The sequence below is a fragment of the Mus pahari genome, chromosome 2 (assembly GCF_900095145.1).
Source record: "Mus pahari chromosome 2, PAHARI_EIJ_v1.1, whole genome shotgun sequence".
In the NCBI taxonomy this organism is placed as follows: domain Eukaryota; kingdom Metazoa; phylum Chordata; class Mammalia; order Rodentia; family Muridae; genus Mus; species Mus pahari.
This window is the reverse complement of record NC_034591.1, coordinates 111,416,035-111,426,050: the sequence shown is the minus strand read 5'-3', so window position 1 is coordinate 111,426,050 and position 10,016 is coordinate 111,416,035. Positions and strand designations below refer to the sequence as shown.

General features: G+C 43.3%; 1 protein-coding gene across 2 annotated transcripts in view; it reads right to left on the bottom strand.

Annotated features, from left to right (window-relative positions):
- Positions 1-7,196, bottom strand: part of Slc25a26 (solute carrier family 25 member 26) — a 98,677-nt gene extending 91,481 nt beyond the window's left edge. The window contains exons 1-2 of one of the 2 annotated variants that reach the window (XM_021189835.1): positions 7,058-7,196; positions 1,434-1,590 (exon numbers count right to left, since the gene is read on the bottom strand). In XM_021189835.1, the coding sequence (XP_021045494.1) occupies positions 1,434-1,590; positions 7,058-7,123 (223 nt within the window). In that variant the 5' untranslated portion in view covers positions 7,124-7,196. The remainder of the gene's footprint in view (positions 1-1,433; positions 1,591-7,057) is intronic. The other variant, XM_029534969.1, reaches the window with a different exon arrangement.
- Positions 7,197-10,016: the final 2,820 nt, after the last annotated feature.

The window sequence follows — 10,016 nt, the reverse complement described above, 5'->3', positions numbered from 1 at the left end:
AGAGAGAGGGAGAGAGAGAGAGAGATGGAGAGAGAGAGAGGGAGAGAGAATCTCTAAAGAACCACAAAAGCCACAAGAACTGGACACCATGAAAAGCTATGAGCACAGAGCAGAAGCCTCTGCAGCTCTCCTACTGGTAGGTCCTCCAGCTTCGCTACAGAGGAGGATCACCTTGAGGTTCTTCTTAAAGCATCGGTGTCCTGGACAAAGCTAAGACTAATAGCCACAGTCTCTGCAGGTGGCCCACGGGCATTGGTTGCACAAGCTCCTCGTTGACTGGGTCATTCTATTTAGGATAACCCTATACCTTTGCCCATACTTAGAAAGGTGCATTATACAGAGCCAGGATTCAACAACAGCTCATTAGCTAATATTCAAAGAATTCCGACAGACAGAAGAGTCGGGTAACCCCAAGGGTGACTCCCAGGGGCTGGGGAAGAAAGCGACCTGAGAGCAAGCAGCTGGAAGACCATTTTCTCTTTGCACTACAAATCTTTCTTTATGCTAAGGCTATGCTCAAAGACTAGGGGCTTATGCAGGAGGTTAACATACTCATTCCTTATCTGGAAACAGACAACGAACCCCAGCACGTAAGAAGCTGGAGCCATGATTGTCTGGATGCCTGCTGTGTAGCATTTCTGCAAGTTGGCTTAGTTTACTTTTGAGCATTAGAAGTGTCCATCAGAGGCTAGGAGATGGGGGTGGGGACCGCTCACACTCAAGAGAACACTGCCTGCTCTACGTGTGCAAGGTCCTGGACTCAATCCAAGGAAAACAAAGCATCCACTGGTGAACAATCAAAATCAGGTAAGTAACTAAAAATAAGACATACTCCGAAGCAAATTCAATAAAAATCAATCACCCTAATTTCCGAATGAGACTGAAAGTCAGGGGGTGACTTCAAAGTCCAAGCAACAGGCAGTGGCTGCAGAGCGTCCAGGACAAGCAGCAAAGTACGTGCCTCACTTAAGATGTAAGATGAGCAAGGCCTCTGGGTCTCACCTGCTCTCATCCCAAAGCAGGGACCACCAGCCAGCTTCACACTGGGTCCCCGGGATGCTTGCAACACGCCTTTATAAAGCTGCCCGAGAATTCCAGTGTGCTGCAAGGCTGAGAGCCACTGCACTAAGGAATCATGCTGAAAAGGCGACAGTTTAAAAATTCTAACTGGGGGCTGTAATAGCAAAATCAATTTTAAAAGATTATCTTTTATGGTCCTTTTTGTTTGTTTGTTTTTGGTATCAACATCCTGGGTCCTGGAATGGATTCTACAACACTCTGTGTTCTGTTTAAATATAATCAAAGAACAAAAAATTAAATTCAGAAAACCAGTTGTAAGACTTAATGACTTTTACATGTTAAAATTAAAATACTCATACTATTCTGAAAACATTACCTTGGCTTCTGAACTCTGGGAATATCAACACCCTTACCATTGGGAAAGGATCCAACAGCTGCAGAAGGGACACCAGCATATATCCCACGAAATCCGCCAGCCTTGTTAAATCCCTGGGGACTCTGTAGCCTTGTCTTAATGGTGTCCAGAGGAAATAATATCAAGTCCACAGAGATGCCTGCTACCCCTCCAGCCTGTGCAAAAGGTGGGGAAGAGAAAAGAGAAAGGTGAGCTCTCAGCCTCGTGGGGACACAGGAAGGAATCTTCTTTTTCTCCCACGCTGGATCAGAGCTGTGATCATCTGCCCACACTAGGCAAGCACTCCACCATTGAGCTGTGTCTCCAGCACGGAGGAAGTCTTTAAACAAACGTCTGGCATCTTCCAGTCCACAATTTTCTTTGCAATACTCAAAGGACTTGCATTTTTATAAGAAAATAAGATGCTTATCAGGTGTACTAATTTGCAACTTGTACAATTTTTTTTTACCTTTTAGATGAATTTTAATGAATTAATTTTTTAAACAAAATTAAAGCTCACTCTTAATTTATTCTTGTAATTCATCAACTGTTTAAAGCCATTTTTTAAAAAGAAAAGAAAAAGAAAGTTTAAAAATACAATGCACCCTAAATATTCACGTAGTTCTTTTCTTAGTTTCTTCTTGTGTGTTTCCAAGGTTCCCTAGGCATATTCAAGCAAGCATGAGTCCTCTTTTCTGACTTAGGTTTTTTGTTTTATGTGGTATCGGCACTGTTCCGGTGCGTGTGTGGAGACCAGAGGGAGACATCAGGCATCGCTCCTTGACTGCTTTTCACCTTTGGTTTTGAGATAGCATCTCACTAACCCTGAAGCTTCTGAACTCAGCTGTGCTCACTGACAAGTGAGCTTCACGGCTCCCTCTCCCCTCCCTCCCTTCCTCTCTCTACAGGAGACAAGGTTTCCTAGAGACCAAATTAGACTTGAACTTGTTACACAACCAAGGTGACCCTGAGCTCCTGAACCTTCTTCCTCCACCTTTCAAGTGTGATGGACATATATATACACAATGGAATACTATTCAGCTGTTAAAAAAATAAATACATAATAAATTAAAATCTCAGGTAAATGGATGGAACCAGGAAAGATGACAATGAGTAAGATGTCCCAAACTCAGAAAGACACATGCCACATGTCCGCTCAGCTGCACTTCTACCTCAAAGTTGTCAGTAAGTGCATAACCTGGAGTAACGTGAGAAAGCAGGGAAGCAAACTGGGACCATGGAAGGGGACTAGAGAAAGGAGAACTGGATTCCAGTGATACAGAGGGAAATGGGAAAGGCGGGAAGGGAGGCTCTGCTTTATGGAGGAGGGGGAGTCAATATAGAGTGGAAGCGGGAGAGAAGAGACAAAAATACCAATAACATTTGATAAAGCACCAAGGAATCACATTAGTGTATGTTTACCTAAAATCATAGACAGTATATATAAGAAGTGTGTGTGTGTGTGTGTGTGTGTGTGTGTGTGTGTGTGTGTGTGTGTGTTAAATGAAGGTATACCACTTGAGCTGACAAAGCTCTCCACACATGTAGTATCAGGCATGAGAAACCTTCATTTGAGTTATTGGTGAGAATAGACAAGTGACTCCCAAAACAATACAGGCCATGTCTCTTTCCCTTGGTTGCCTCTCAGAGGGTTAAGACTTCTATTGCTGAAGACACCACACACTTCCCACACAGGACTCTAAAGATCGGAACTGGGCATAACCTGCACGCCCCCTACCATCGATCTATCTTTGCCAACTCTTATTATCAGAAAGTATTAAGCAAGCTGCTGAGAGAAGGAAGCCGTCAATAGTCCTACCCAGCTGTGGCAACAATGAATTTTAACAGTGACTACCAGAGCAAGCTAGCCCTAAGGGTGCAGGACTGGCACTCGTGTCTTGGTAGTAACCAGCTCCCATCTAGTTGGACTTAAGACACCACTCAACAGGAAGAACACCATCCCTGGTACTAGAAACCTAACCAAGGACCTGGGGCTAGTGAAGTGATGAAGCTTAGAAGAGAACCTACTACTTTACTTGACTAGGCCAGCATTACTCCTACCTGCATTCTAAAATAGATCCTTATATTCACAGGAAATTTCTCTCCACACCAAATGGGCATCAGTATACTGAAAACCACAACAGGTTAGATGCAGAAATCAATGTGTTATGGAAGCCTGGTCCCAACTGATTCATCTACAACAGGACGCCAGCACCTCAGGCTCAGGGAACATTGTGGAGGAGGAGGCAGTGAGAATGTAAGAGCCAGAGGACTGGGAAGTCTGCGGTGAGATTGTGTCTCCTAGAAATGACAGGGAAGCTACATCCATGATACAACAGGGCTGCATAAACAAGACCTGAACAATAATATCAACAGGCATGATAACACAGAAGGGAAATCTTTGAAGGGCCCCCACCCACAGGAAAAAAAAAAACTATAGGCAACTAATGACTACTGAGAGAGGAGAATTAGCTCTCCCAGGGGTGAGTCCCACAACTGGTTATTCAATACAAAGCGGTCAGCCCCGAAATCATACACACACAGCCACAAAGGGATTCGGCAGGTTATAGGTATATATTTAAGCATGTGTATGGAACAATAATAGTCAAAAGGGGCCATCATTTTGATGGGGGAGGGGTATGAGAAAAGTTGGAAGGAAGGGACATGGGAAGGGAAGAGAGGACAAAGGAGGAAAGTAATATAATTCTATCTTAGGTCTTTAATCTTAATAAAAAGTGAAACTAGCCAGGCGTGGTGGCGCACGCCTTTAATCCCAGCACCGGGAGGCAGAGGCAGGCGGATTTCTGAGTTCGAGGCCAGCCTGGTCTACAGAGTGAGTTCCAGGACAGCCAGGGCTAAACAGAGAAGCCCTGTCTCGGAAAACAAAACAAAACAAAACAAAAAAAAGTGAAACTAAGTAAAAAGTAAAAGATGTTTCAGCATGTATTTGTAATCTCAGCACTGAAGAGGGTAAGTCAGGGGACCTGGGATTCAGGACCAGCCTCAACTACACATGAAGAATTAATTTCAGAATTATGTATAGAAATAGATAGATGGCATACAATGTATAGGCTGTCCAATAGCACTTTTATTTCCCTCAACAATTTAACCTATGGCCTCATCAGACCGAATGCTCTATCTTGTCTTTTGAACTACTGAGTACTAAATCTGCAATAATGGCTTCTCTTGAGACTTAAACTTCAGACAGCTAATAATCTTTTTCCATCTAGATCTCTATTAAGAAGCACACATCTAAGGATTCATATAGTATTTCCTATGTTTAGTGTATCTGCTCATCCTCTGATAACTTTTATTAAGTGACTAAATTTTTTTTTAAAGGAACTGGTGCTCATTCCCAAGTTTCTTTAAAAAGTGGAACATTAAAAACTGTACCTCATGACTATGGTGACATACAGGCAGAATATTTTAATACTAATTAAACCTTAGTAAAAGGAGTGTGAATTTTTGAAAAATATAAACACAAACACAGTGCCAAAGAAGGCACCACTCACAGGTGGGCAGACGGGCAGACCACACAGTCTCAGTCCTACCTAGTACCTTGTATGTGCTTGGTAGTTTCTATCTTTTTAACATTGATACATACAAACATACATCTGTTTAAAATACAGACGTTTGCAACTAAAAAGTACATGTCCCTTGGCAAAGAAAGGAAGGGAGATGGGGAGGGATAAGAATGGCTATTATTCACACTTATGAGTAAAGTTTAGATTCCATCTGTCCTTCCTTTGAGTTTACACAGTTTCCAGTTGTGCAAAGCTTAGTGTAAGGCACCTGCTCTGCTTGCCCGTCAGCACAGAACCACTCCAAGAGTTACCTGGAAGGGCAAAGCTCTAACGAGAAACAGAGCAATGCCTTTCTTTTTCTCTTTCTTTCTTTTTAAATTAAATAATACACGTGAAGTAGTAAAAGCCAAAGTACACTGGCAGATGTACTGACACTACATGATCGGCCTGAAAGTCGTGAAACTTTAAAGACTATGACCTAAAAAGATGCCACCAAAGAGCTCCGAGATGTGTCAGTCAGGAAAGGGCTAGAAATGGTGGGAAATGACCAGGTCGGGTGTGGTGGCATGTACCTGCTCTATGTAGCCCAGGAAATGGAGGATTGGGGGTGGGGGTTGGGGGGCCATGGGAGCTGAAGCCACAAAGGAAGAAGGAAGAGAAAGAGACAGGATGCAAGGTTCTTTTTGGAGACAGGGTGGGCTTCATGCATCCTAGAAGAGGCTCAAAGGGATGTTGGAATAGAGCCACCATCTGGCATCCTTGTCACTCTTTTAAAGGATTTTTATGCCATTCAGCAAATAAATGTGCTGCCTTCCTTTTCTCAAAACAAGAATCTGACGAGAACTGTGATCCACACTGATTCTTTAAAAACAAGCTGCACTGTGGTTTTCTCTTTAATCTCCCGCAGTTCAGAGAAACACTGGCTATCTGGTGCTAAACTTTAATCAATGAATTCTTCTCTAAATGTAGGGCTGCTGTGCGGGCATCAATTCTCTAAACCTTTTCCATCAAAGCTCTTATCTTCTGATATTAAAATGACCAGAGACTGACCTAGTAAAACAGCAACCACAAACTATTGTGTGTGTGGACTTCAAGCTTCTATAACTGAGATGTCATTTACTAAGATGTCTCATAACTTTATGAGTATGAAAAACAGAGACTCTAAGAGTATCTGTTCAGCCACATCATATATTTAACACTTAAGCAAAACCTTTAGGGAATGCATACAATTTCCCAGGTACTCTGTGCAGACACAAGCCAACATCAGCTGGATTATAAGAGACACTATCAGACTCATTTGTTCTTTAAGTTCGTCTGACCATTTGCCAAAAAGGTTATCAGGCAACTGACCAAGTTCAAGATTTAGGCTGACTTGTGCCGAAAGTTTAAATTCAAAACAAGACAAGATGGGGGTGGGGTGGGGGTGCCAGAAAACTCGAAAGCTGTGCTATTTGCCCTTAGCAGGGGCATTTTAAAAATGAAGGTATTTCTTTTCTGCTTCTGTTCACTCCTCCAGAATGAAATCAAAGTTAACCAATCTCTCTTACATCTGCTAAATCTATTATCCCCTGCTAATCCTGCTGTTACAGGTCCCTCGAAAAGCACTGGTTCTCATAATTCGACAGAATTAGCCAATAAACTATCGACTCCACAACACCACTATTTACGCTCAGGATTTCTTCAAAGCCTAATCCTGGAGCAAAATAAGCAGATTACTAGGAAGTAAATGTGTAGAAACTTCAAAAAGACAAGCTCGCGTCTGGGATGGAGGGTCCTAAGTGTTTTCCTGAATAGCGTGTGCTTGCACGTTTCTTTAATTCCCAAGTCCCGGTGAATGTGGTGGATAAGGGAAGACGTTTTGCCTTCAGTAGATAAGACAATGATAAGATAAGATACCTCATTTCTAAAAGCCCGGCAGGAGCCACCAGGGCTTGAGAACAGACTTCCAGGACGCCCCTGAGCTTGGTCCTAGACCTAGCAGCCACAGTGACCTGAGGACAGACAGACCTGGGGTCAGCCAGTGACCGCGAAAACCCGGAAGAAAGCGGCAGTGCAGAGAAGCCGCCACAGCACCCATGCAGCCTGCACCCAGCAGCCCACCCCTGCCCGGCTCACTCACCACCAGCGAGGCCGTGAAGCCCGGCGCGTCCATGGTCCCGCCAACGCCGCCAAGGTTAAAAATCATAAGCTGAGCAAAAGCAGGTGCTGACTTAAAGAGCTGGGCGCCGCCATGTTGGGGCGGGATGTGGAGCAACGACTTCCGGGGCAGAGCTGGTGACGTCACGCCACAACAACAGCACGTGCGTCGCTCGGTCCCGGTCGCTGAGCCCTTTCCTGGAGGACCCTGGGGTTTGGAGCCTCTCGGGCTTCCCGTCCTTCCGCAGCCGGCTCCCGATGTGCTAGGTAAGGGCCTCTTACAAGCCTGTGGCCCCGGCTGGGATCTACGGAAGAGCCCGGAGGAGAACCCAGAGCTGGCTGGAGGAAGGACTGGGACCCGGCGGCACTGCCTGTACCTGAAGGCCAGCCCTGTGGTTTCCTACTCGCAATCCAAGTTGGTCATTCCTTCCCTTTATCTGTGCAAGCTCTGTCTGGATTTGTGTTGATCCAGTTCCAGAAAGAAAGAAAAAATTTAAACACGTTTTTATTACAAAAAAATAGTATTCTCCATTTATACTGACATTTATTTCTCTTTAATTTACTTAAAGTAGGAGAGTAATCACTAGAGACTTTGAAGGGAAGAAGGATAGAGGTAACTGCTATCAAAATACAATTAGATAGGGCCAGTGAGATCGCTCAGTAGGTAAAGGTGCTTGCCTGGAGGTGGCTACTAACAAATTCCTATTAGATAGGGCCGGTGAGATGGTTCTGCAGATAAAAGCTCTTGCCACCAATCCTACAACCCGTGTTCATTCCCTGGGACCCATAGGGTGAAAGAGACAACCAGCTCCCACAAGCTGTCTCCTAATGTCTACACCTGCCCGTGGGGCACACCTAATATTTATTGTATATCATATATTTTGCATATCAATATATTTTATTACATATTAATATATAGATAACAAAATAAATAGAATTTAATACTTTAAAAAATACAGCTTAATAGTGAGTGTAACTCAATGGTAGAATATATGTTTACCTAGCAAGGCCCTTGGGTAGATGGGGGAAGACAGGAAAAATAAGTACCATTGCTCTACGGGACAGTAGAATTGCTAGTTTACAATTTACACGTGTGTGTATGGGTGTGTGTGTGTGTGTGTGTGTGTGTGTATTTCAGTTTGTATTTGAGTTTCACTGTAGCCCATGATAGGCTAGAAGTCACTATGTAGGGCTGGTGACCTCAAACTCATAGCAATTCTCCTGCCTCTGCCTCCCAAATGTTTGGATTACAATGTGAGCCATTACACCTGGAAAATAATTTCTTTCCAGGGTCTTCAACGTGCAAGGGCAGCATTCTGCCACAAAGGCTGCATCTATAGTTCTACCTACCTAGTCACTGTTATATATTTTTATAGCGAACTAAAAAAAAAAAAAATAGAAAATTTCAAAGATGACCCACAAAGAAATGATGTTTAAGGAATTATACATGCTAATTGCTAACTTAACCATTTCACATTGTATGGGTGTATTGAATTATCACCCACTACCCCGATAAATTTGTTCAGTCACGGTGTCAGTAAAAAATAAAGTGGATTTAAAAAAAATTACTTGCTTTGGTAGTTGATTATTCATCTTGCTCACTGTGAAGGCAACATGTGCTCTTGGATGAACATGTCATTAACTATTTAGCAAGTTTCTTGGAGTAAACTTGTCTTTCCATTTACTAGATAATACCTTTTAACCTCCACATGCATTAAGGACCTACTACATCACAGGTAGCAGGTATGTTGTAGAACTAAGTGACTAGTGGGCTTTTTTTGGTTTTTCCAGACAGGGTTTCTCTGTATAGCCCTGGCTGTCCTGGAACTCACTTTGTAGATCAGGCTGGCCTCGAACTCAGAAATCCACCTGCCTCTGCCTCCCAAGTGCTGGCTAATGGGCTTTTTACTCTTGTGTGAGCCACAGAGGATAATCTTGATTAACTCAGTCAATTTATTGGAGACCTGATTTACAACTTCAGAAACCATTTCTGTAATATAGAGCAATGACATAATATAGAGTAATATAGAGTAATGATAGCAAGGCTCACACAGGCCATGCTCACACTCAAAGGCAGGGAGCGAGTATACACACGGTGAGCATGAAAGGGCAAGGATCCGGAGGCCAACTGAGAATTCGCCCTACCACACTCTTATAGCGTGGCTTCATTGGAGGCCTCCTCACAGCCCATTGGGGTCTACCAGTAAGCTTCCATTAGCATTCCCCTCAGAGTCCCTACACCTTTTACTTTTGCTTGGGATCAAGGCACTCCCACAGCTCACTGTTCCACACCATCTCCACATCCAGAAGTCTGATTGGTTGGTTGGTTGGTTGGTTGGTTTCAGCTTAACAAGTAAGTAGCTTAAAATACCAGCAACTGGGCTGGAGAGATGGCTCAGCAGGTAAGAGCACTGACTGCTCTACTGAAAGTCCTGAGTTCAAAACCCCAGCAACCACATGGTGGCTCACAACCATCCATAATGAGATCTGATGTCCTCTTCTGGTGTGTCTGAAGTCAGCTACAGTGTACTTATGTATAATAATAAATGAATCTTTAAAAAAAAATACCAACAACTTTTACCGCATACTATTTCTGTTAGGTAAGAATCTGAGAGAACTTAAGCTAGGCAGTTCAAAGTCGGGGGTTCTCATAACTTACACCGTCAGCATTGACTAGTATCATCTCATAAAACTTGATCATAACTGGAGAATCTACTTCCGAAGTGGTAGCTCACTTCCATTACTGACAAATCAGTGATTGACAGGAGGCCTCAGTCCCCACAGTATTTACCTCTCCGTGTTGCTGCTTACCAGTCCACACGGGGACTAGTTTCCTCAGAGTGAGTACTTTAGAAGATAAAAAGATAGAAACTACAGTATTTTTAGATTTTAAAAAATTGTATGTGTATGGGTGCTTTGCTACATATATGCGTGTGTACCAT